Consider the following 22,008-nt stretch of genomic DNA (forward strand, 5'->3'; position numbering starts at 1 on the left):
TGGGGGGGGGGGGGGTTTCCTGCGCCTTTAAAGTCAAAAATCAAGTTTAACCAATTTGGGTCGTGTTTAGGCTTATTTTGAAGCTTTCAATATGCTGAATTCAAATTGTCAGCTTTTGGTAAGCAAAAATAGAACTGGTGGCTTAGAAATCCAGAGAAGTGAAATTTCTAGGCTAACAAATTCAAATTGCCTTCGAATGACTCTAACTCGGCTCATTTTGGCTGGATTTTGATGATTTTTGTGGCAAAATGTGAGAAAATGCATGCAAACTGATTTATTGATTAATTAAAACCAGCAAAATTTGATGTATTCAGAGCAATCTACCATGGATAGCATTCGCCGGGACACGATTGAAGGATCGTTTCGAAACGGGCGGTTTCGACAGACATGAGTACAGTATACGTTGTCAGTTTATTCAAATTGGTTCTCGATGAGAGAACATTGAATACTCCTTGGAATCCCGCGTTCTTTTGGCTCAATTTGTCCATACAACGGTCTCCTGGAGTGTCACGATCGTCCAAGTACAAATCCTGGGTTCAAATTATTTTTTGAATTTGAACTTGCATTTTATTGTTTTAAATTTAATTTCAACCATTTTCCCGCAACAATGATCAAAATGCGACCAAAATGAGCCGAGTTAGAGCACTTTGACTTTGATGGCCTAGAAATTTGAAGTTTTCTAGATTTCTAGGCCATAACTTTTAATTTTGTTCAAAATCATTTCAATTTTTGAATTAGGCTAGTTGAGAGCTTTGAAATGAGCCTAAACATGACTTATATCGGTTACAATCGATTTTTGACTTTAAAGGCGCATGACCCCCTCGGAAAAATCGAAAAAATCGATTTTCACCAAAATCAATGGTGTTTAGGCTCATTTTGAAGCTCAAGAAAAAATACACAATTTGATATATATTTTATCAAAATTAAACAGAAATGAAGAGAGTTACGGTAGCTTAAATTTAGAGGCTGGTCCCACCACGGAAACTTTAACAATTTTTTCCAATTCAATCCTGAGTTCAAATTTTATAATTTTTCTGTTTAAATTTCATATTTCAATATTATAGTTCGATTCGAAATCAAATTTCAATTATTTTCCAATAAAAATCGTCAAAATCCGATCAAAATGCGCCAAGTTAGAGCCGGATTAAAGTCATTCAAAGGAGGTGGCCTAGCTTTTTGGCAATTAAGAATTTTCTAGGCCATCTATTTCTATTCAATTTATAATTATTTTGTAGAAAATTAAATTTCACACATTTCAGTTAAGAAATGTTGAAAATCGGTTGAAAATTACAAAAGTTATGAGAAAATTAAAAAAATCGTTTTTTTGGAAAAAAAAAACTTCAAACTACCGTAGCTCCAACATTTTTGACTCAAATTACATAAAATTTATACCAAAGTTTTTGATTTAACAAGAGCTTCAAAATGAGTATAATCATGACCTACTTGGCCTAGAAAATATTTTCCGGGGTTTTCTAGGCCACCAACCTAAAAGTACTAAAATGGTTGTAACTCGCTTCAAAATCGGCACTTCAAGATTTTAAAAACAGTGTTAGGTTTAGCTTGCTAAGAGCTTCAAAATGAGTATAATCATGACCTACTTTTGGGAAATTCAAGATTTTGAGGGGTCCATGCGCCTTTAAGGACAAATTTCAACTTTGACCGATTCCAGTCGTGTTTAGCCTCATTTTAAAGCACTCAACGCGCTGAATTCGAATTTCAAGTTAATTACCTGCTGATCCTGATCATAATTGGTCTGCAAGAGATACCATCCATTCTTAGCATCGGCTAATTCTGTGAGAAGAGCGGTTCCATTGAGGGATCTCGTGATAATGCATCCTTCGTTTTTATTGACTCCGCCAAGAATGTAATATACTGGTGAGAGCATTGGAGTGTTCATCAAGTGCTCCTTAGCATCCAAATAAGCTGAAAACTTGAAAAATGATAAAAATCGGATGAAAATTGACCAAGTTATGGTCATTTTTAGAAATGGAAGGGGTGGCCGAACTTTATTTAAGATTTTCTAGGCCATAAGTTGAGAACATCAGTTTGAAAATAATCTCATTCTGTTTGTCTAGTGCGGAGCTTTCAAATAAGCCCAAACACGACCCATTTTGCTATTCCTTCAATTCTTTTGGGTCCATGCGCCTTTAAAGTTAGGACCGCCCAATATTTTTTCTGTGGTCCATGCGCCTTTAAAAATTTGGGACCGTTCATAACTCTCTTCAAAATCGAAGTTTCAAAGTTCTAAAACCAGTTCTGAGTTCAGCTTGTTAAGAGCTTTAAAACGAGTATAAGCAAGGCTAACTTTTCAAAATTTCGGGTTACTGTACTTTTCGTGGTGGGACACATTGAAAATCAAAATTCAGAAAGAATAGGCTTGTTTATACTCATTTTGAAGCTCTCGACGTTTTAAATTTGTTTAGCTGCAATGTTTTGCATAAAAATACATGTGGTGGCCGAGAAAACCAAAAATTTCCTTGAAACTAGGCCACCGAAATTTTAAAACTTTCAAATTACTGTAACTTGGCTCATTTTCAACGGATTTTCATGATTTTTACACCAAAATGTTGGGAATTTCTCTGGCTACAGTACCCAAATTACATTAAAATTTGAACTTACAATTTTTGAGCTCAAAAGTCTCTCTTGCCAACCATGACATCCATTTTCCGTCGGCTTCCAGACCAAATGCCCATTTCAGCATACCGTAATACCCGCCTTCCAATTGATATCGCTCATTTGCAGTCAATGAAAATGCACCCGGTTTTAATCCATTATAAATTCCAACATATCCAGCGAAATTGTTGGATTTAAAGAGCAATTTTCCATTTTTTATCCAATTGACATTGATTATAATCTTCCGAAGTTTCTGGGAGATTTGCCATTCGTGAGCCACTGGATCCCAACCCAGGAATAATCCGAAATCGAGATTTCTGAAATTTCCCGACTTTTTTTGAAAAAAAATTATCAAAATCCGACAAAAATGAGCCAAGTTAAAGCAATTAGAACAGGATGGCCTAGAAATTTCAGTTTTTCAAGATTTCTCGGCCACCAAGTTGTTTTTGTTGGAAATTTCGCAATTTTTTAGTATAGCATGTTAAGACCTTCAAAGTATAAACATGGCTATAATTGCTCTTTGAAGGGTCCCACCACGAAAATTACAGTAATCTGAAAATTTTGGAACCCTAGGCATGATTATACTCATTTTAAAGCGTTTAACAAGCTGAATTCAAAACTAGTATTAAAACTTCAAAATTTCAACTTTGAACCAAGTTATGGGCATTTTAGCACCGTGGTTTAGAAACCCAAAAATATTTTTCTAGGCCAAGTATGTCATGATTATACTCATTTTAAAGCTCTTTACAAGACAAACACACTAATATATTTTTCCCAAATTTCCCAACAAAAATCGTCTAAATCCGACCAAATGTGTTTAAGCTCAATTAAAAGCTCGTAAGGCAATTTTAATAAAAGCATTTTCAATATCGAATTTCCAACGAGTGGCCAAAAAAATCTGGAAAAAAGTTCGGTTTTTCTTGATGCAAGAATTTTCTAGGCCACCATATGCATTATATGAATTATTTTATTCTAAAGACAATTGAATTTCCTACATTTTGACACTAAAATCAGCTAAATCCGACAAAAATCCGCCTAGTTATAGCAGTCCTAACTTGTTGGCCTAGAAATTCATAGTTTTTGGAATTTCTAGGCCACCGATTTTCCCAGTTTCCTAAACTAATGATCTATTTGAATTAAGCATGTTAAGAGCTTCAAAATGACTATAAACATGCCTATTTGCTTCACTTTGATTTTTCGATGGGTCCCACCACGAGAACTACAGTAATCTGAAAAATTTGGAACCCTAGCATGATTACGCTTTTTTTGAAGCGCTTAACAAGATAAATTCAAAACTTTTTGAATTTTGAAAAAACTTCATTTTTGAAGGAAGTTATGGACATTTCAATTTCGGGCGGTCCCAAATTTAAAGGCGCATGGACCCAAAAAGTGCAAAAGTAGTCGTGTTTGGACTTATTTGAAAGCTTGTTACAAGACAAATTCAACAAAATTATTTTCAAAGCAACATTTTCAACGTATGGTCTAGAAAATCCGAGAAAAAGTTAGGTCACCTCTTCCAAATCTAAAAATGGCCATAGCTCGGTCAATTTTTATCAGATTCTCATCATTTTTCAGTATCCTGAAGCCCACCTAGCGTGTGTCAAATGTCCATCCTTATCCTGAGCAATGATCGAAGTGCAAACAGTGAAAATCTCGTAGAAAACATTGTACATTGTGATTTGTCCCAATGGAATTCCGTCACTTGAGAAATGCTCATAATTTCGTCTCGATAGGGTTGTGGAAGTTTCAGTGCCATCTCTCCAAACACGTCATCTGCCCAATCAACGGCATTTGGAAAAATCGGAGAGATCAGCTCAATCAGCACTCCAATCAGCTCTTTGATCTGCACCTTGTAGGCTTCGGCCACCTGTTTCCAACGTTCGGATGGCGGAAGGTCCAGGTTGATGTCGAACCTGGAATTTTTAAGAGTTTGAATCTGGCTGTTTAAGAGCTTTGAAATGAGCCAAAAAACAAGATATGTTGCGCAAAAATCGGTTAAGAGTCGACCAGTTTAGGGCCATTTTAAGTTTCGGAAGCGGTGACCTAACATTTTTCCGGGTTTTTCTAGGCCACATGGTCAAAATTCTAGTTCAAAGATATTCTCGTTGAATTTGTCTTGTAACGAGCTTTCAAATGAGCCCAAACACGACCCATTTTGCTATTCCTTCAATTCTTTTGGGTCCATGCGCCTTTAAAGTTAGGACCGCCCAATATTGAAATTCTCACAACTTCTTTAGTTTTCGCCCAATTTTCTAGATAATTATAGCAATGGGTTTGTCTTGTAGAGAGCTTTTAAATGAGTATAATCATGAGGTGCTTGGCCTAGAAAAATGTTTTTTGGGTTTCTAGGCAACCAACTTAAAATGACCGTAACTCGTTTCAAAATTGATATTTCACATTTCCAAAACGAGTTTTAAATTCAGCTTGTTAAGAACTTTAAAATGAGTATAAACACGGCCCAAATTGAACAATTTCGATTTTTGACTTTAAAGGCGCATGGACCCTTGGAAAAATCGATTTCAACCAAAACGTATGGTGTTTAGGCTCATTTTGAAGCTCATGATGAAATACACATAACAGTCTAAGTTTCATCAAATTCAGACAAAAATGAACAGAGTTACGGTAGATTGAAAATTCAGAAAGTTTCAGGTCATACCACAAATATTTCAATCTACCGTAACTCTCTTCAATTTAGTTCAATTTTGATGAAACTAAGCTCGTAAAGTGAATTTTTTCAAGAGCTTCAAAATGAGCCTGAATATCATCTATTTCGGTTGAAAACGGTTTTTTAGATTTCTCCAGTAGGGTCCAGCGCCTTTAAAGTCGAAAATCGAAATTTGCCGAATTGGGTCGTGTTTATACTTATTTTGAAGCTCTCACCGAGTTGAATTCAAAAATTCAATTAATTTCAATTTAAAATGAAACTGGTGGCCTAGAAAACCCAAAAACGTTAAAGTTCTAGGCCATAATGAAAATTGCTCATAACTCGACTCAAAATTGGAATTTTTGAAAAATTCAAGTTCCCTGACCTACCATTGTATATCAAACTGCTTTGATGGATCATACAAATTGGTCTTATCATCCAAAATACAATGATCCGTGTATGGAGCCGGCAACTCCACGTGCTTGGCCATGGAGCACCCAATGATCACGAGTAGGACACAAATTGACACTGTTTGGAGCATTTTCGAGCCTAAAAATGGCCTAGAACTGCCTAATTTATACATTTTTTTGTTATCATTCGGACACACTTTGTTCTGGATTCTTATCATACAAAAATTGTCATCAATCACACTGAAAATTACGGATATTGGTCTATAAACTATGAAAAAATAATTTTTGATCTACTAGTATTTTTTAGTCTAGTGTGTCTTCGAGTTCAAAAAGTGTGACTACATTGGGGTCAACATTTTCGTTGTCAAATTGTAGTCGGAAGTTTTGACTGGCAGAAAATACTGATAATTTGGATGGATCATACAAATTGGTCTTATCATCCAAAATACAGTGATCCGTGTATGATTTGTGAATGATTGAACGAATTTGTATAATTTCAATTTAAATTTCCCAAAATTTTCAGCAAAAATCGCTAAAATCCGCCCAAAATTCGCCGGGTTAGAGTCCTTCGAAGGGGATGGCCTAACTTTTTGAGATTCAAGAGTTTTCTAGGCCACCTGTTTGCACTGAATTCCTATTTTATTTGTATCCCACTAAATTTCCCAAATTACCCGACAAAAATTGTCAAAATCCGACCAAAATGAGCCAAGTTAGAGCATTTTGAGTTTGACGGCCTAGAAATACAAGGCTTTTGGGATTTCTAGGCCATCATTTTCAATGTTTTGAGAAACTATTTTTACTTTTGAATTTGGCTTGTTAGGAGCTTCAAAATGAGTATAAACATGGCTATATTTGCTCTGTTTCGATTTTCAATGGGGTCCCACCACGAAAAAGTACAGTAATCCAAAATTTTGAAACCCTAGGCATGATTATACTCATTTGGAAGCGCTTAACACGCTGAATCCAAAAGTGGTTTCAAAATTTGAAAATATCGATTTTGAACCAAGTTATGGGCATTTTAGCTGAGTGGCCTAGAAACCCAAAAAAATTTTCTAGGACAAGTACCTCAAGATTATACTCATTTTGAAGCTCTTTACAAGACAAACACGCTGATATAATTTTCTAAGAAATTGGTCAAAAACTAAAAGAGCTATGGTCATTTCAATTTTGGGCGGTCCTATATTTAAAGGCGCATGGGCCCAAAAAAATTGAGAGAAAAGCAAAATGGGTCATGTTTAGGCTCATTTTGAAGCTCTTTGAAAGACAAATTCAATGAAAATAATTTTTTTTTTAAATTCGGAGCCGATGACCTAGAAAATCCGGAAAAAATTAGGCCACCTCTTCCTTTGGCTAATTTTATCCGATTTTTGTAATTTTTTTTCTCTATCTGAAAGAGAAAATCAAGAATAAAAAATTTATGACAAGAATATTCGAAAAAAATCGACAAAAAGAACAATCAAATTATAGCTCAAAATCATTAATCTTCTCATTATCACTTCCAATCGAAAAGTGGGCGGAGCCTACAGTAATCCGGGTACTGTATTCAGTGGCTGCCACGTCATCAATATTTTCATCTGGAGATAGGCTTTGGTCCACGTCTTCAGAAGGGTCCAGGAGCGTTGGGTACATTTCAGTAGAGGACTGAAAATGAAATTTTTAAATTTTTTAAAATTTTTCAAAAACTACAGTACCTGATTCTGTCCCAATGATCCGTATCGATTCCATCCCCATACGTAGACATCTCCACCGTTGCTCAGCGCTACAGTATGCCATCCGCCGCACGCAAATTTCGAAATTTGAATTCCCGCCAAGTGCTCAATGTGCACGGGTTCGTCCAAGCGACGGATTAAGCCGACTCCTAGTTCTCCGCGGCTGGAAAATTTCAGATTTTCAGATTTTTTGGAATTTTCAAATTTTATGAAAATTTTCACATAAAAAAAATTTTTTAAATTTTCAAAAATTTTCAATTTCGGAAAATATAAGTTTTTTTTCGAAATTCCGAAATTTTTGAATTTTTCCAAAAGTTTAAGAAAATTTTCAGAAATTTTCAAAATTCCACTTTTTTGGAATTTTTGGAATTTTCAGTTTTTTCAAATTTTGTCTAGAATTTTTTTCAAAATTCTCATAAAATCCAGAATCCCTTACGTTCCAGTGCCCATCGAGAACAAATTCCCCGCGGAATCTCGAAAAATACAAAAATCATGCCCTCCTCTGGCTTCCATAATTTTCACTGGCCATGGAAAATCAATATTTCGAATTTCGACGTCTTCTGAATTTTCCAGAATCTTCAGAATCTCCGACGTCTTCTCATTCTTCATGCGAACCACATAAATCGCTTTGGAAGTTGTTAGAAGAAACGAGGATTCAGATTCTGGTAGCTCCAGAATTCTGAATTCTCTTCTATAATCATCGATTCGTCGAATTCCCAATTTCTTGCCATTGCTCATCAGAATCGCCACGTGGAGATGTGTGCATGCAACGTCATCAATGGCATCGTTGAATTCCAATAATTCAGAAGACGTCGGAGAGAAGACGTCGAGGTTGACGTGGTTCGAGGCAAAGGAGACGCTTCCGAACCATGTGGATTTCTGGAAAAATTGAATTTTCAAAATTTTCAAAAAAAGATTTAAGGAAGTACCGTAAACACTCTAACAGAACGCCACCCGGACCGTCTACTTTGAGCCCATGTATCTCATTTTTTCTGAGAGATATCAAAAAGTGGTCAACTGATAAAATGTTGCTGATATCATGATAAACATTTTATCAGTTAACAACTTTTTGATATCATTCTGAAGAAGTGAGATATAAAGGCTCAAAGTGGACGATCCGGGTGGTGTTCTATTAGAGTGATTTTTGAAACAAATTTTTTTTTCAAAAAATTCAAAAAAATTCTATTTTCCATTTTTTCCCTCAAATCTTCTCCTATTTTCCTATGTTTTGCATTTCATTTTTTCAGAAATAGACACAAAAATAAAGTTCATCGTTCCACTCTGTCAACACATCCGGTCATATGATTTTTAGTTCTTTTAATTCAAAAAAGAAGACAACAATTATTTATACTTTTATCAGAGAATAACATTTCTAGTTTTTAGAGGATTACTGTAGTTCATAGTTCACTGGGATTTCTGGATCCACAATGCTGTCTGTAGACACTTTGGGATTACTGTAGATGATCAAATTCCAAAGTTCCCCAAATCAAGAATTTCTGGTATTGTAACCAAGTTCATCTCTACAAAGCAAGGATTCTTGAGACCAAAACGCAGTCTCCAGACTTTGGGATTACTGTAGATGATAAAAAATGATTTGTAGTTGATTGATGAACATATATCAGCCGTTTTTTGTTTTTCAAAGTTTTTTAAAAATATGATTTGTTTCAATAATAATAATAAAATCATTTTTACTGTGTTGTTTAACGAAATCAGTGTCTGATGACGTCATCGGTTTCTGATGTTCTACTTGTTCTTGTTTCTGATCTATTGCCTTCTTTCTAGAAGACGTTATCAGGCAGACATACTGTCTGTTGGTCCCTGAGGACCGCGGTCCCGATTTTTCGGCAGCTTTGGTTGGTCCATGAATATCTTGAAAAGATGGTCAGAATCGAATTCGAGCCCATGTATCTCATTTTCTGTGAGAGATATCAAAAAGTGGTCAACTGATAAAATGTAGCTGATATCATGATGAACATTTTATCAGATGACAACTTTTTGATATCATTCAAAAAAAGTGAGATATATATGCTCAAAGTGGACGGTCCGGGTGGTGTTCTATTAGAGTTTTTACAGGGGACTTACCTGCGGGGGGGGGGGGGGCATTCTAATACAGGGTTTACGATAAGTTTCACAATTTATGAAACTTTTCAGGGAAGACAAATTTACTCTATTGATTCCATCCCCTATAGATCTCCATTATTGACCAGCGCTACAGTATGCCGCCGCAGACAAGTTTTGAAATTTGAATTCCCGCCAAATGCTCAATATGCATTTTAATACAGATCATATCTTTTTTCTTGTGACATTGGGTGATTAGCACAATTCTCAAAAAACCTCGCTTCTCCATGACGTCTTCAGATCAATCAGCCATCAACACGTCATTTGCATATTTTGATTTCTTTGAGACTTCTAGGGAAGTTTGATCGATCAAGATGCTATCTGTCGTTTTGAGTTCAATGAAGATCACAATGAGGGTATTTAAAGGATGAAAGAAGTTGAAAACAACGACTTTTGCATATTCAGACTTCCAGAATCCTTTGCTTCTGTGTGTTGGGTCCAAGTTTGAACCATTTTCAGCAAACTTTCAGACCGCTTTTATTGATTTTCCTATTTTTGGTCCCTCGGCTTCTTCTTCTTCTTCTTCTTCTTTTTCGCAAGAATCTTCTAGAATCTTCTCTATTACAAAAAAGAAACACACTTCTGAATTCCTCGAATTCCTATTCATTTCCTGTCCCACTTCCTCTTCTTCGTCAGCTTCTTCCTCTCTCCCATCAGCTGGTTCCTCTTTTCTCTGCGTCTCTTCTATTCTTGTGCTATTTCTCTTTTTCGTCACTGATATCATACATTTGTTTTTTTGTAATGTAACAGGTGTCCGTACCACTGTCTTCCTTTTTTTCAAAAATTCCTCGTTGACGTCTTCTAAAGAAGGTCTTCTGAAGTCCAAACATCAGAATTTTACAAAAAATGTGGTGTTTCTATAAAATTGTTTTTTTCCGAATTCTAGGAATTTGAGAATCTATAGAAATCTAGATTTCCAGAAGTTTCGTAATTATCTCAGAACTGAGATTTTGGTCTCGAAGTCTAAAAATAGAATTCCAGAATGTTCCATAGATGACGTTTCATCTGTTGTGTCTGTTTTTGTTTCTCTCGAAAAATCAGTTGTCAGATTATGCAAATTTTCAGAAATGCCTCTATAAAAAGTACATGTTTCTTTGAAAATTCAGAATTTTCAAATTTCTGGAATCTAGACCTTCAGCACTTCAGAAATCTCAGATTTTTGAAAATCAAATGATTCTCCACAATCCCTTACTATTAGATTCCAATAAAAAACGTCTTCTAAACCATCTGATCTTTCGATACCTCTCTTTGAAAATCTTCTTCTTCCTCTCTGCGTCTCCCCTCTCCTCACACTCTCTCGTTTCCTCCTTGATTCCAAAATAGAATTCGTCGCGGACATCTGGTCTCTTGTCGAGGAGAGATGATAGGTGAACCCGATACTTTTTCAAAGATCGCCTATCATTTGGTCTTACTGTATATGGCATCATCTGGAAGCGTCATGAAGATTCTGAAATTCCGAATTTCGGAAAATTGTGTTTCAGAACATTCTGGAATCCCAAAACAGTACTTTTCAAATGTGCTCGGTCCCCTAACTAAAAGTACAGTAATTTAGGTTCGGAGCGGCATTGCGGAGTGTCGTTGCAATCAAAATTTCTAGATTCGAAAATTCGAGTTTTCCAGATTTACCAATTTTTGGAATTTTCGGAAAAAACGAAAATTTCAGATTTTGAAATTCTTCAACAACTCCAATTTTTGGACTTTTTCTAGGAACCCCAAACTTCCAGATTTATGATTTTTCTAGAAATCGAAAAATTCAATTCTGGAATTTTCAGGAAATTCCAGAATTCTAGATTTTCTGGAAATCCTAAAATTCCATTTTCCAAATTTTTGAAATTTTCCGAAAATTCCATTTTTCCATTTTCTGAAAATGCAAAAAACCCAGATTTTGAATAATTGGAAATTCAAAATTTTTTGAAAACTTTTGAAAATTCTAAAAATCCAAATTTCGAAAGTTCTCGAATTTCTCTGAAAATTTGAACAATTCCAGGCGTTTAGACTTTTCTGGAATTTGAAAAATTTCAGTTTTTGAGTTTTCTCTGAAAAACTCAAAATTCCAGCTCTCGGATTTTTCTGAAAATCCGTGAATTCCAGTTTTTGGATTTTTTCGAAATTCCAGTTTTTAGAGTACTGTAGTCTTCCGTTCCTCATCTTTCATCACTTCTTTCTTTTCTCTAATGAACAAGCTCCGCCCCTTTTCTGCAAAAGAGAAAATGTATTTTCTAGTCGATTCCAAAACCAACAATTTCGCTAAAACAAAAATTGTGTACAGTTATTATTTTTGGGAACGGGTTCTAGAAAATCGAGAAGAAAATTCGATTTTCGATCATTTGGATTACTGTAGCTGATTCGCTGAATTTGAATATTCAAGTCAGTCATCTGAAGTCAGATGACGTCAGGAAACTTCTGAATCATGAATAAAGAAGTGATATCATTTGATAATGGGCTAATCGAATTAAGCCAATTGTGTCCCTTATTTTTTTTCCCGATGACTCGTTTTTAAGAGAAACTTCCTCTAAAAAACGGGTGGAACCGGAAGTGTGATTTTTTTTTAAATTTTCAGAAGATGAGCTTATTTGTTTATTTTGGTTGGAAGAAATAAGAAACATATGATTTTGGACCAAACGGTTCAGAATAGTACCATGTGATTCGAATTATGACCGTCATCATCATCGCTTGGCGTGTGTCTCTCTATAAATAAGGAGAATCCAAAGTTTTGGGAAATCAAAAATGTTTATTTTGTCTATTTTTGTCGATTTTTAGAGACGTTTTTGGATTCTAAGAATTCTAGGAATCCACGATAATTCAGAAATTCAGGAATCTGAGAATTCAAGGATCTTGGTATTTTGGAAAATGAGATATCCGGGATTCTAGAAATCCAGAAGCTAGGAAAATGATGTTCCAGAATCTAAAAATTCCAGGAATCCCAAATTTCGGAGCAGAGCTTTTTTGATTGGTTAACTGAAAAGGGCCAAAGCTTCCCTTTGGTCCGCTCTTGAGCCGTTTTGGGTCCGTTTGTAGCTATTTTGGTTTGCTTTGAAGCCGCATTGGGCTGTTTTTGAGCTGTATCTGGTCCGTTTCTGGTATGGTGGGCTTTGGACCATTTTTAAACCCTCTTAGGCATTTTCAGTGATTTTGGTTGGTTTTTGAGCCGTTTTTAGTCAGTTTCAGTTTATTTTGAGTCATTCTGTCTGTTTTTGATCGATTTTTGGTCCATATTTGAGACGTTCTGTTCCGTTTCTGGTCCGTTCGTCGTCTCTATTTTGAGACGTTTTAGGATTCTAAGAATTCTAGGAATCTATATTTTTAGAAATTCAGGAATCTAAGAATCCTAGGTACCCGAATTTCTTGAAATGCCGGAAATCTGAAATCCGGCAGTCTGGGAATCCAGAAGCTAGGAAAATGATGTTCCAGAATCTAAAAATTCCAGGAATTCCGAATTTCGGAGCAGAGCTTTTTTGATTGGGTAACTGAAAAGGGCCAAAGCTTCCCTTTTGTCCGCTCTTGAGCCGGTTTTGAGCCGTCTGGCTTTTTAGCCATGCTTGGTCCGTTTTTGGTCAGTTAGTAGCTCTTTCAGCTTTTTTTTAAAAGCCATCCAGGTCCGTTTTTGGTCTGATCGGTTTTTGGACCAATTTGAGATCCTCGTAGACATTTTCAGCGATTTTGGTCCGTTTTTGAGCCGTTTCAGGACATTTAAGGTATGTTTATTAATCCGTGTGTGGTTCGGTATTGGGCTGTTTGAGCCGTTTTGACCATTTCTTGGCTGATTTTCAGTTAATTTTGATTTGAAATTGAACATTACTTGATTTTGGTCCATTTTTGAACCGTTCTTGAGCAACATCGTGCATTTCTGAGAATTTCCGAATCAAGGAATACAAGAATCTAGAAGTACAATAATCCAGAATTCCTGAGAATCCCAAAATCTCCTAAAATCCAATAATTGTCTTATTTCACAATTTCCGTCAAATTCCAAGTTCCACAACGATGACTATGTCTCTTAAAATCCAGTTTTTCAACAGGATTCTTCAGTTGGAAGAAATTTCAGCCAAATTCTCTATTTCTTGCGGAGATCTGACCGAATCTTTCGTTTTCAGAGTTTCAAGTCTTCAGATTTCAATTTTCAGACCTTCTTGTGTCTGAATGACTCTAGTATCCGATTTTTTGACTCCAAACGGTCAGAGAATGTCTCCCAATTATACAGACATGATGATAATTGGTGGTACCTTTGAAAAATCACAAAAATCCTGTCTGTATTTTCTGGTAGCCAATTCATTCTCGCGTTTTTTTTGTGTTCTGTGTAGTTACACAAAAAAGAGAGTCACATGGTACCGTAAGGCACCTGACACTCGCTACATATAATAAACATCCATCTAGCCAGCCCAGTACGATGCACCGATATTCCGCTTGGGACGTTTTTATCTTCCTGTTTTTTCAGGATTACTGTATGGTCCTTTTTCCAGTACAATTCTCCGAAATCCCGCTGTTTCATGATTCTACCGTAATCCTTTCTCATGGGGGCTTGTAGAATTCTCTAGCTATATCCCGTAGTACAGCTACCGTAATCCTTCCTGAATGCTTCTTGTTAAAAACCGGAACTTTTACTCCGCATGATATTTGCCTCTATGAATTTTCTGATCAGCTGATCAGCCGCCGATCAACCGGTACAAACTGTCACACAACCAAAACCGTCTGTAGATCGTCGTGTCCGGATGTCCTTAGTTTTAATTAAAATTTAGGTCATAATCCAGTTGGTTTTAAATTGGTTAAAATTCAAAATACGATCGAATTTCAAAGTCCACACATAGTTATCTTCTTTTTCGTTGAAAAATATCTTTGATAGACCATTTTCTCATAGAAGATATAGTGTTGGGAGGGAGGCAAAATGGTCAAGATTTTTGGACCTGAACCATGTTGGAAAAATCTAGGTATCTTCAAAAAATCGTTCGATTTGAAGCATTTCAGAAACCGGGTGGATTTGGCCCGTTTTTCACTCTACCCTAGACCCTTCCAGGTCTCTATCAGGGTTGTCAGGCTTCTAGGTTCTTGGAATTTTAATGTCTTGGAATCTTGCGGGGGGGGGGGGGTATAGGATACTAGACTTCTGAGCAACTGGATTCCGGCAACTCTCCTAGAATCCTGCACTTCTCGTCTTCTAGAAGGGAATCAAAAAAGTGACTTTTGACCACCATGCGTGGTTGTGTCTTCTTCTTCTTCATCTCCTTCCGCTTCTTCTTCGTCATCATCATCATCATCATTTCTCTCCTATCTATTGTTCCACCCGCCGATTCTTATTCGTCCAAATGTAAACTTTGACGCCTTCTGATTCTCCAAAAACGCGATCTTCCGACCGATCACTTTTTTTCTACGGAACATATGTGATCCATCATTCTTGGGTTGTCTTCTTCTAATGTATTTCTTCTCTCCAAAATCTTCTAATCACCACCACTACCCCACAAGACAATGTTGTTGTACTTGTGTGTGTGTGTGTGTTTGGGGAAAAATGATGGGGCGGAGCTTATTTTGGGCGGAAACGAAGTATCAGATTAGGAGAGAAAGAGAGAGAGAGAGGGGACGGCGTCTAGTCTCACTTGGACACACTTTTTGAAGATGGTCGTGTGGTCAGAACACCTTTATATTCTTGGCTTCCCAGATTCTTAGTATTCCCAGATTCCTAGATTCCTAGATTCTTGGATTCCCAGGTTCTTAGAATCTTAAATTCCTGAATTTCTGCCTTCTCGGATTCTAGACTTCTAGAATCTTGAATTCTTGGGCCCCTTCCTTAGGATGTTCCTAATCATCGTCCTTAGGATTTCCTAGATTTCGTACTTCTAAAATTCCAAGTTTCTGAATATCAGTTTTTTTGGAATTCAGGACATATAGGCTTCTAGGTTTCTGAATTCCTAGGTGGATTCCTAGTCTGTTTTTGGTCCGTTTCTGGTTCATTTTCGAGCTGTTTTTTGTCAGTATTTGGTCTGTTTTTAGCCCGTTTTTAGTCCGTTGTTGGTCAGTTTTCTCAAAACTTGAGCATCTTAATATTTCTGAGCTTCTGGGATACTTGGAATCGTCAATTTTCAATCACTTCCTCGAATTCTTTACCTCTGGATTCTTGAAATTTTAAACTCCTGGGTTCTCGGATCGCTGACCTTTCAGGCCCTTGAACTTCAGGTTTGCTCAAACTCGACAATTCGGGTGGGGGGCCCTTTTAATACAGGTTTTGCGGTATTTCATCTTTCAACATTTTCTTTCCTTATCTTCTATGTAGAATGATCGTAAATCTTCTAATTTTTATCAATATCTTCTTCCTTCTTCTAGAAAATTCTTTAGCCTTGTGACCAACAAATTATCAGTCGGATAAGTACAAAAAAAGCGGATCAAAAATTGATCAATTGTATTATTCTACACACTACCGTATATGCTCTAATGCTTTAAGCTGAATTATCTCGCTTCCTGGAAGAGATATCAATAATCTGTCAACTGATAAAATAATGGTGATATTATGATAAACAATTTGTCAGTTGACACATTTTTTATATCTTTCACAGGAATTGAGATGTCCTCCTTTATTGATTTTCTCTCATCTTGATCCAAAATTTCAGGACAAAAATGCACAATTTCTTCCGCAAACTCTCAATTCGCTCACGCTCTCCACCAGCAGTGCCCAAAAAGAAGTCATCAATCAACCCCTTAAAGAAAAACTCCTCCGGATTGCTCAGCTTTCTTCGGAATGCCGAAAAACCCGACGATTCGGACCCGATATTCGACATGCCAATGCATCTAATGATCCATATCATCGATCAAATGTCATTTTTCGAGCAGATTCGGTTGGCAAGACTTTGTAAGGAGGTCAAGGAGCATTTGGATGAGAAATTCCAGAAGATTCGAAAATTGGAGTTGAGAAAACGAGACATCGATGAAGCGTGTGCTAGTGATGAGCAATTTGAGAGGCATTCGAAGGCCTATGTTGCTGTGAAAATCGAAGAAGATACGGCTTGTGTGGTCATTGACGACGCATGGGTTGTCGCCGATTTTTATGTGTTTTTGGGTTAGTTTTGGAATTTCCAAAATTTTAAAACTTCTACGAATTCCCTTTGGTCCATTCTTGGTCCGGCTTAGAGCCGTTTTAGACTGTTTTAGACCCGAAAATCTAAAAACCCCGAGAATTCAAACTATTCAAGCTATTCAAAACTCGAAAAATCAGTTTTCAGCATCTAGAAATCTGATATTCCACTGGTTTCCGTGATTCAGCGATACAGCAGTCAGTTTTTAGCCATTTTTGGATTTTCAGCTTTTTTGAGTTCTCCCTATACGACACGAAAAAACCAAAACTTCAACTTGGAGACTCTTGGTCCGTTCTTAAGCCATTTCTGGTCCGTTTTGGTCCATTATGAGCTATTTTTCGTCCATCGAAATTCCCAAATTCCAGGAATCCTGGAAGTCTTCACTTTTCCGTTAAAATTGGACTCAAATCACAAAATTTCACTTTGGTCCATTTTTGAGCCGTTGTCAGTCCGTTTTGAGCATTTCTAGTCGATTTTTGACTAATTGTAGCCAAAAATGAACTATTCAGACTTGGTCCGTTTTTGGTACGTTTTTAGTCTGTTTTTGAGCCGCCCTTGAGTCGTTTTTGGACCAGAGTCAATTTTTGAGTCAATTTTGAGCCACTTCTGGTCCGCGGTACATTTTTAGGTCCATTTTGGTCTCTATTAAAAATCCCCAAAAATTGCAGGAATTCTCGAAGTGCTCCGCGAAGGCGTTGAAACCGTCGAAATGGATGCTCCAATCGCCGAGCTGATAGTGATATCAATGTCAAATATCTCACTCGAAAGATGGTATGCATTTCAATGCATTTTGAAAGCATTCAACGACGTCTACGAGGATCTTCATCTCGATTCGGGATTCATTGCGGATCGTGACACGTTTTGGCCCAAATGCTCGGATATCGTAATCCATGCGACGAAGGCGCAAGCGGCGGCACTTGGGCGGATATTGGATTACGGTGTGAAGAGTGGTTATGTGTTCGATAGAAGGACCATGGACCATTTGAGATTGGAATTCGAGGATTTGGATGGATTTGAGGATAAGGCCATTAATAAGCAGATTTATTATTTTCGGTGAGCTGGGGGGAATCTGGGAATCTGGGAATCTAAGAATCTAAGAATCTAAGAATCTAAGAATCTAAGAATCTAAGAATCTAAGAATCTAAGAATCTAAGAATCTAAGAATCCAAATATTCTGGAATTTCACGAGTTCGGTATTCAGAAATTCAGAAATCTGGAAGTCTAATATCGATATTCCAAATCTCTTCGAATGTTGGAGCATTTTCGAATATGTGGGTTTTTGATCCATTTTTGAACCGTTTTTGAGCCGTTTTTGATAACTTTTGACCGGTTTTCAGACCGTTTTTGACCATTTTCAGTCAGAATTGGACAAAATTTCCACAACTTCAATTTGGCCCGTTTTTGAGCCGCAATTTCAGCTCATTCAAGTCAGAATTCGACCCGATCCCCAAAACTTTGATTTGGTCCGTTTTTGAGCCGCCCTTAGGTCGTTTTTCCGCATTTTTGGACTGTTTAGAGTCAATTTTTCGGAATTTTCAGCTTTTTAAAGTTTGAAACATTTTAAAAAAGTTAAATCTTCACTTTGACTCGTTTTAAAGCTGTTTTTGATCCGTTTATGGGCAAAATTTGAGTTATTCGAACCTTTTTGAGCCGTCCTGAAGCCTTTCTAGCCAAATTTAGACAATTTTCTTTCCAAATTGGACTGAAACCACAAAACTCCATGGTGGTCCGTTTTTGGTTCGTTTTCGAGCCGTTTTTGAGCTGTTCTTAATCCGTTTTCGGTCCGTTTCTGACCATTTTCCGTCAGAATTGCACTGTTCATAGTTGGTCCGTTCTGGGTCCGTTTTTGAGCCGTTCTAGCCGAAATTTTGACTATTTTCAGTCAAAATTTGTGTCTACAGTAATCCCCCTATTCCGTCGTTTGTTCGTTCCAATGAGTGATTTTTGATGGCGCCAATCAATTTCTGAGCGGTAGTCTTTATCAAATTAGGATCAAATTGAATGTTGTTAGTGGGATTCGATGGGGGGCACTTTACAGAACATTGTTCAGTAGATTAAAACACAAAAAAAATTAAAATTTTGGAAAAAAAAAGTGTCTAGGGCTAAAAAATCCCGAAAAATTCAAATTTCCCATCGAATTATCGATTTTTGCAGCTGCTGGACCGGATCTCTGGGATGGGACCATCGCTATGAGATTGTCTTCAATAATAATCAACCACCGACCAAACAAGAATGCCATGTTTGAACATTTTCCCTATTTTTTTAATTCGGATTTTCAAAGCTTTACAACCATTTGAACCCCCAAAAAAACAAAGAAAAACTAACCTTTTTGTACATAACTGGATTTGTTTTCTCCTCTTGACTCATATAACTGTACTTTTTTGTACTTTTTGACCTGCTGGAAATAAAACAATTTTGAACTAAAAAATCCACATAAAAAAAGCTGGAAATTTCAGAAAAACTACTGGAAACGTTTTTTTTCGAAATTTCAAATTTTGAAATTTTTCAAAATTTTTTTTTCAATTTTCCATTTTTTCGGAAAAAAAATTCGGAATATTGTGTTTTACACAAATTTAGGTCGTCATATCGATTTTTATCAGAATTGGAGCAATTTGAAAATTTTCAAAAAATTTCAAAAAATTTTTTTTTCAATTTTCACATTTTTTTTTCGAAAATCCAAAAAATTTCAGATTTTCAGCTAAAATTTCAGAAATTCCCAGATATTTTTAATAGCAAAGAATTTTCGAAAATCTCCGTTTTTATCAGATAAAAATGGAGATTTTAAGAAAATTCTTTAAAAATTTTCTTTTCGAAATTTTCTAGAATTTTTAGAAAAATTCCAGATTTTCAGCCAAAATTTGAATTTTCAGGAATTTTGATTTTTTGCGGTTTTCAAGATTTTTATTTATTAAATTACAAAAAAAAAAGAGAAAATCAAATTTTTCAAAAAATTCCTGATTTTCAGATTTTCAGCCAGAAACTCGAAAAATTAAAAAAAAAAAAGAAAAATCTAGAAAACCAATTCGCCGGCAGCAACAGGACCATTTCAAAACGCCTGTTTTTCAGGAATTTGACAGAAAAGAAACTTTGAAAATCAACACAAAAAATTCATTTTACAGAAACATTTTCAGACATTTTCAGCACAAAAAGGGGGCGGGGCAAGAGTAAAAAATCGAAAAAGATCAAAAAAATTTTCTTTGGGGGATCTGAAAAAAAAATTATGCCACATTATTAAAGCAATTAGTGTGTTATTTAGGGTAATTAGGGTAATTAAGAGAGGCAAAAAAGTGGTAAATATCGATTTTTAAAGACAATTTTTCAGCTCAAAATTGCTCATTTTCAGCCAAATTTTTGGCTGAAAATCAAGCAATCTCATCGTTCGCCGCCAAGATGACACGTGGCGGTGGTGATGTGAGTACTGTAGCTTCAGCGTCTGACGTCATTGGGGCGATCACTTCCGTCGGCTTTACATATACAATTTGCATTTGCGGATTTTGGCGTTTCTGGAAATATTTGAAAAAAATTCAGAAATTTTCAGAATTTCTAAATTCTCAAAATTTCAGATTTCCAGAATTATTTTTTTGGAAAAAATATTGTTTTTTAAACCCAAAATTGAGCAATTCTCAGCCATTTTTCTTCCATTTGCTGAAAATGGACTTTCAGATTTTCAGACCAATTTTTAGCGGCTAAACTTCAGATTTTTTCCCAAAAATCTTTTTTTTTCAAATTTCTATGATTTTCTTGAATTTCAGCCTATTTCCTTGAGAATTTGACCAACTAAAAATTGATTTTTCGAGATTTTTAGCCCCCCAAAAAAAAAAGCTACCGTACCCCATTCTCGGCGATCTGCACTTCTTTCCGATGTGCCTCTTTCGCTTAGAAAGACGTCCGTGCCTTACAAATCGATAGGAGCATTGCCGCCTGGACCCCCATCACTGTCAAATAGAATACTGATAGTGTCAGGAATGTCGGCGTATTCTTGTCAGGTGGATATGTGAATAATAATGACGAGTTAACGATGTGATTCCTGAGAAAAAAATTTTTGAAAAAAAATTTTTTTTTCGAATTTTTCGAAATTGTTCAAAATCGTTCAATTCTGATAAAAATTGATATGACGGCCTGAAATTGTGTGAAAAACAATATAAGCAATTTGAATTTCAAAAAAACCGAAAATTGGGAAAAAAAAATTTTGGGAATTTTTAAAAAAAAAACCCCCCCAAAAATTTTTTTTTTCAATTTTCGATTTTTTTTAAAATAAAAATGCTGATATCGTTTTTTAGACGATTTTAGGTCGTCATATCAATTTTTGTCAGAATTGAATGATTTTGAAAATTTTCGAAAAATTCTTTACTTACGCCGCCAGAATGTAGATCACCAGCTCAACGATGATAAGAAACGAGTAGACCATGATGGCTGGAATCAGATTCATCGCCGATTCCTTTCTGATTCCAATCAATACTTGCCAATGGACCACAGTTCCAATGATAAGGAACAGAAGAGAGCCAACTGGAAAAAAGCGAAATTTTTCAAAAAACATTTTTTTCAATTTTCAATTTTTTCGGAAAAAAACTTCGGAATATTGTGTTTTACACAAATTTAGGTCGTTATATCAATTTTTATCAAAATTGGAGCGTTTTGAAATTTTTCGAAATATTCAAAATTTTCAAAAAAAATTTTTTTAATTTTCACATTTTTTGAAAATAAAGTTGCTCACATTGATTTCTATCCAATTTCAGGTCGTCATATCAATTTTTATCAGAATCGGAGCATTTTGAAATTTTTCTAAATTTCAAAATTTTTCAAAAAATTTTTTTTCAATTTTCCATTTTTTCAGAAAAAAATTTCGGAATATTGTGTTTTACACAAATTTAGGTCGTCATATCAATTTTTATCAAAATTGGAGCGTTTTGAAATTTTTCGAAATTTTCCAAAAAAAAAAGTTTCTCAATTATCGATTTTTTCGAAAATTTTTCTTGTGATGTTGTTTTTTACATCATTTTAGGTCGTCATATCGATTTTTATCAGAATCGGAGCAATTTGAAAATTTTCTCAATTTTTCCCAAAACTCACTCAACGTCCCAAAATCGGCTCCACCGCCGTGCGCCTCCCATCGGAATTCGAACAGGAACATGACAAATGAGAATACCGAACACGACAGTCCAAATCCAGCCGCCACCGCCGCCGCTCGTGTCGAATGCGTGAAGAAGGCGCGGAATTCCGGAGCATCGTCGTCAAAGTGTGCCACGTGGATCTGCGTGGGCGGAGCTCTCTCGTCTACCTCATCACCGGGAAGTCCGAAACGAGAATAGGTCACTTGGCTGTTCTCGGAGCGACGTTTCAGCCATCCCGTCAGACGGTCAATCATCTGGAAATCGGGGAAAAAGTTTAGGATTGTTAGAATCTTAATAAGCTCATTTAAAGCATACTTGTAATCCGGGCGTTTGCCGGGCCTTCGCGGG

General features: G+C 36.1%; 4 protein-coding genes across 4 annotated transcripts; 1 reads left to right on the plus strand and 3 right to left on the minus strand.

The window, feature by feature from the left end:
• Nucleotides 1–320: 320 nt before the first annotated feature.
• Nucleotides 321–5,798, minus strand: CBG15382 (the record flags this gene model as incomplete). The annotated part of the gene is made up of 5 exons (XM_045241471.1): nucleotides 321–530; nucleotides 1,730–1,923; nucleotides 2,620–2,930; nucleotides 4,239–4,526; nucleotides 5,647–5,798. 5 exons carry the CDS (start codon nucleotides 5,796–5,798, stop codon nucleotides 321–323), a joined length of 1,155 nt encoding a protein of 384 aa, XP_045095710.1.
• Nucleotides 5,799–7,128: 1,330 nt separating this feature from the next.
• CBG15383 lies at nucleotides 7,129–10,324 on the minus strand (the record flags this gene model as incomplete). Its single annotated transcript, XM_002646360.2, has 5 exons — nucleotides 7,129–7,308; nucleotides 7,359–7,539; nucleotides 7,813–8,255; nucleotides 10,075–10,208; nucleotides 10,255–10,324. The coding sequence occupies 5 exons, from the start codon at nucleotides 10,322–10,324 to the stop codon at nucleotides 7,129–7,131; spliced, it is 1,008 nt and encodes a 335-aa protein (XP_002646406.2).
• Nucleotides 10,325–16,094: 5,770 nt separating this feature from the next.
• On the plus strand, nucleotides 16,095–18,794 carry CBG15386 (the record flags this gene model as incomplete). Its single annotated transcript, XM_002646361.2, has 3 exons — nucleotides 16,095–16,533; nucleotides 17,218–17,602; nucleotides 18,704–18,794. 3 exons carry the CDS (start codon nucleotides 16,095–16,097, stop codon nucleotides 18,792–18,794), a joined length of 915 nt encoding a protein of 304 aa, XP_002646407.2.
• A 1,117-nt stretch (nucleotides 18,795–19,911) lies between these two features.
• Nucleotides 19,912–21,914, minus strand: CBG15387 (the record flags this gene model as incomplete). The annotated part of the gene is made up of 4 exons (XM_045241472.1): nucleotides 19,912–20,052; nucleotides 20,444–20,576; nucleotides 20,905–21,055; nucleotides 21,620–21,914. The coding sequence occupies 4 exons, from the start codon at nucleotides 21,912–21,914 to the stop codon at nucleotides 19,912–19,914; spliced, it is 720 nt and encodes a 239-aa protein (XP_045095711.1).
• Between the last annotated feature and the right edge of the window lie 94 nt (nucleotides 21,915–22,008).

The sequence above is a fragment of the Caenorhabditis briggsae genome (assembly GCF_000004555.2).
Source record: "Caenorhabditis briggsae complete genome, chrI, whole genome shotgun sequence".
Lineage (NCBI taxonomy): Eukaryota > Metazoa > Nematoda > Chromadorea > Rhabditida > Rhabditidae > Caenorhabditis > Caenorhabditis briggsae.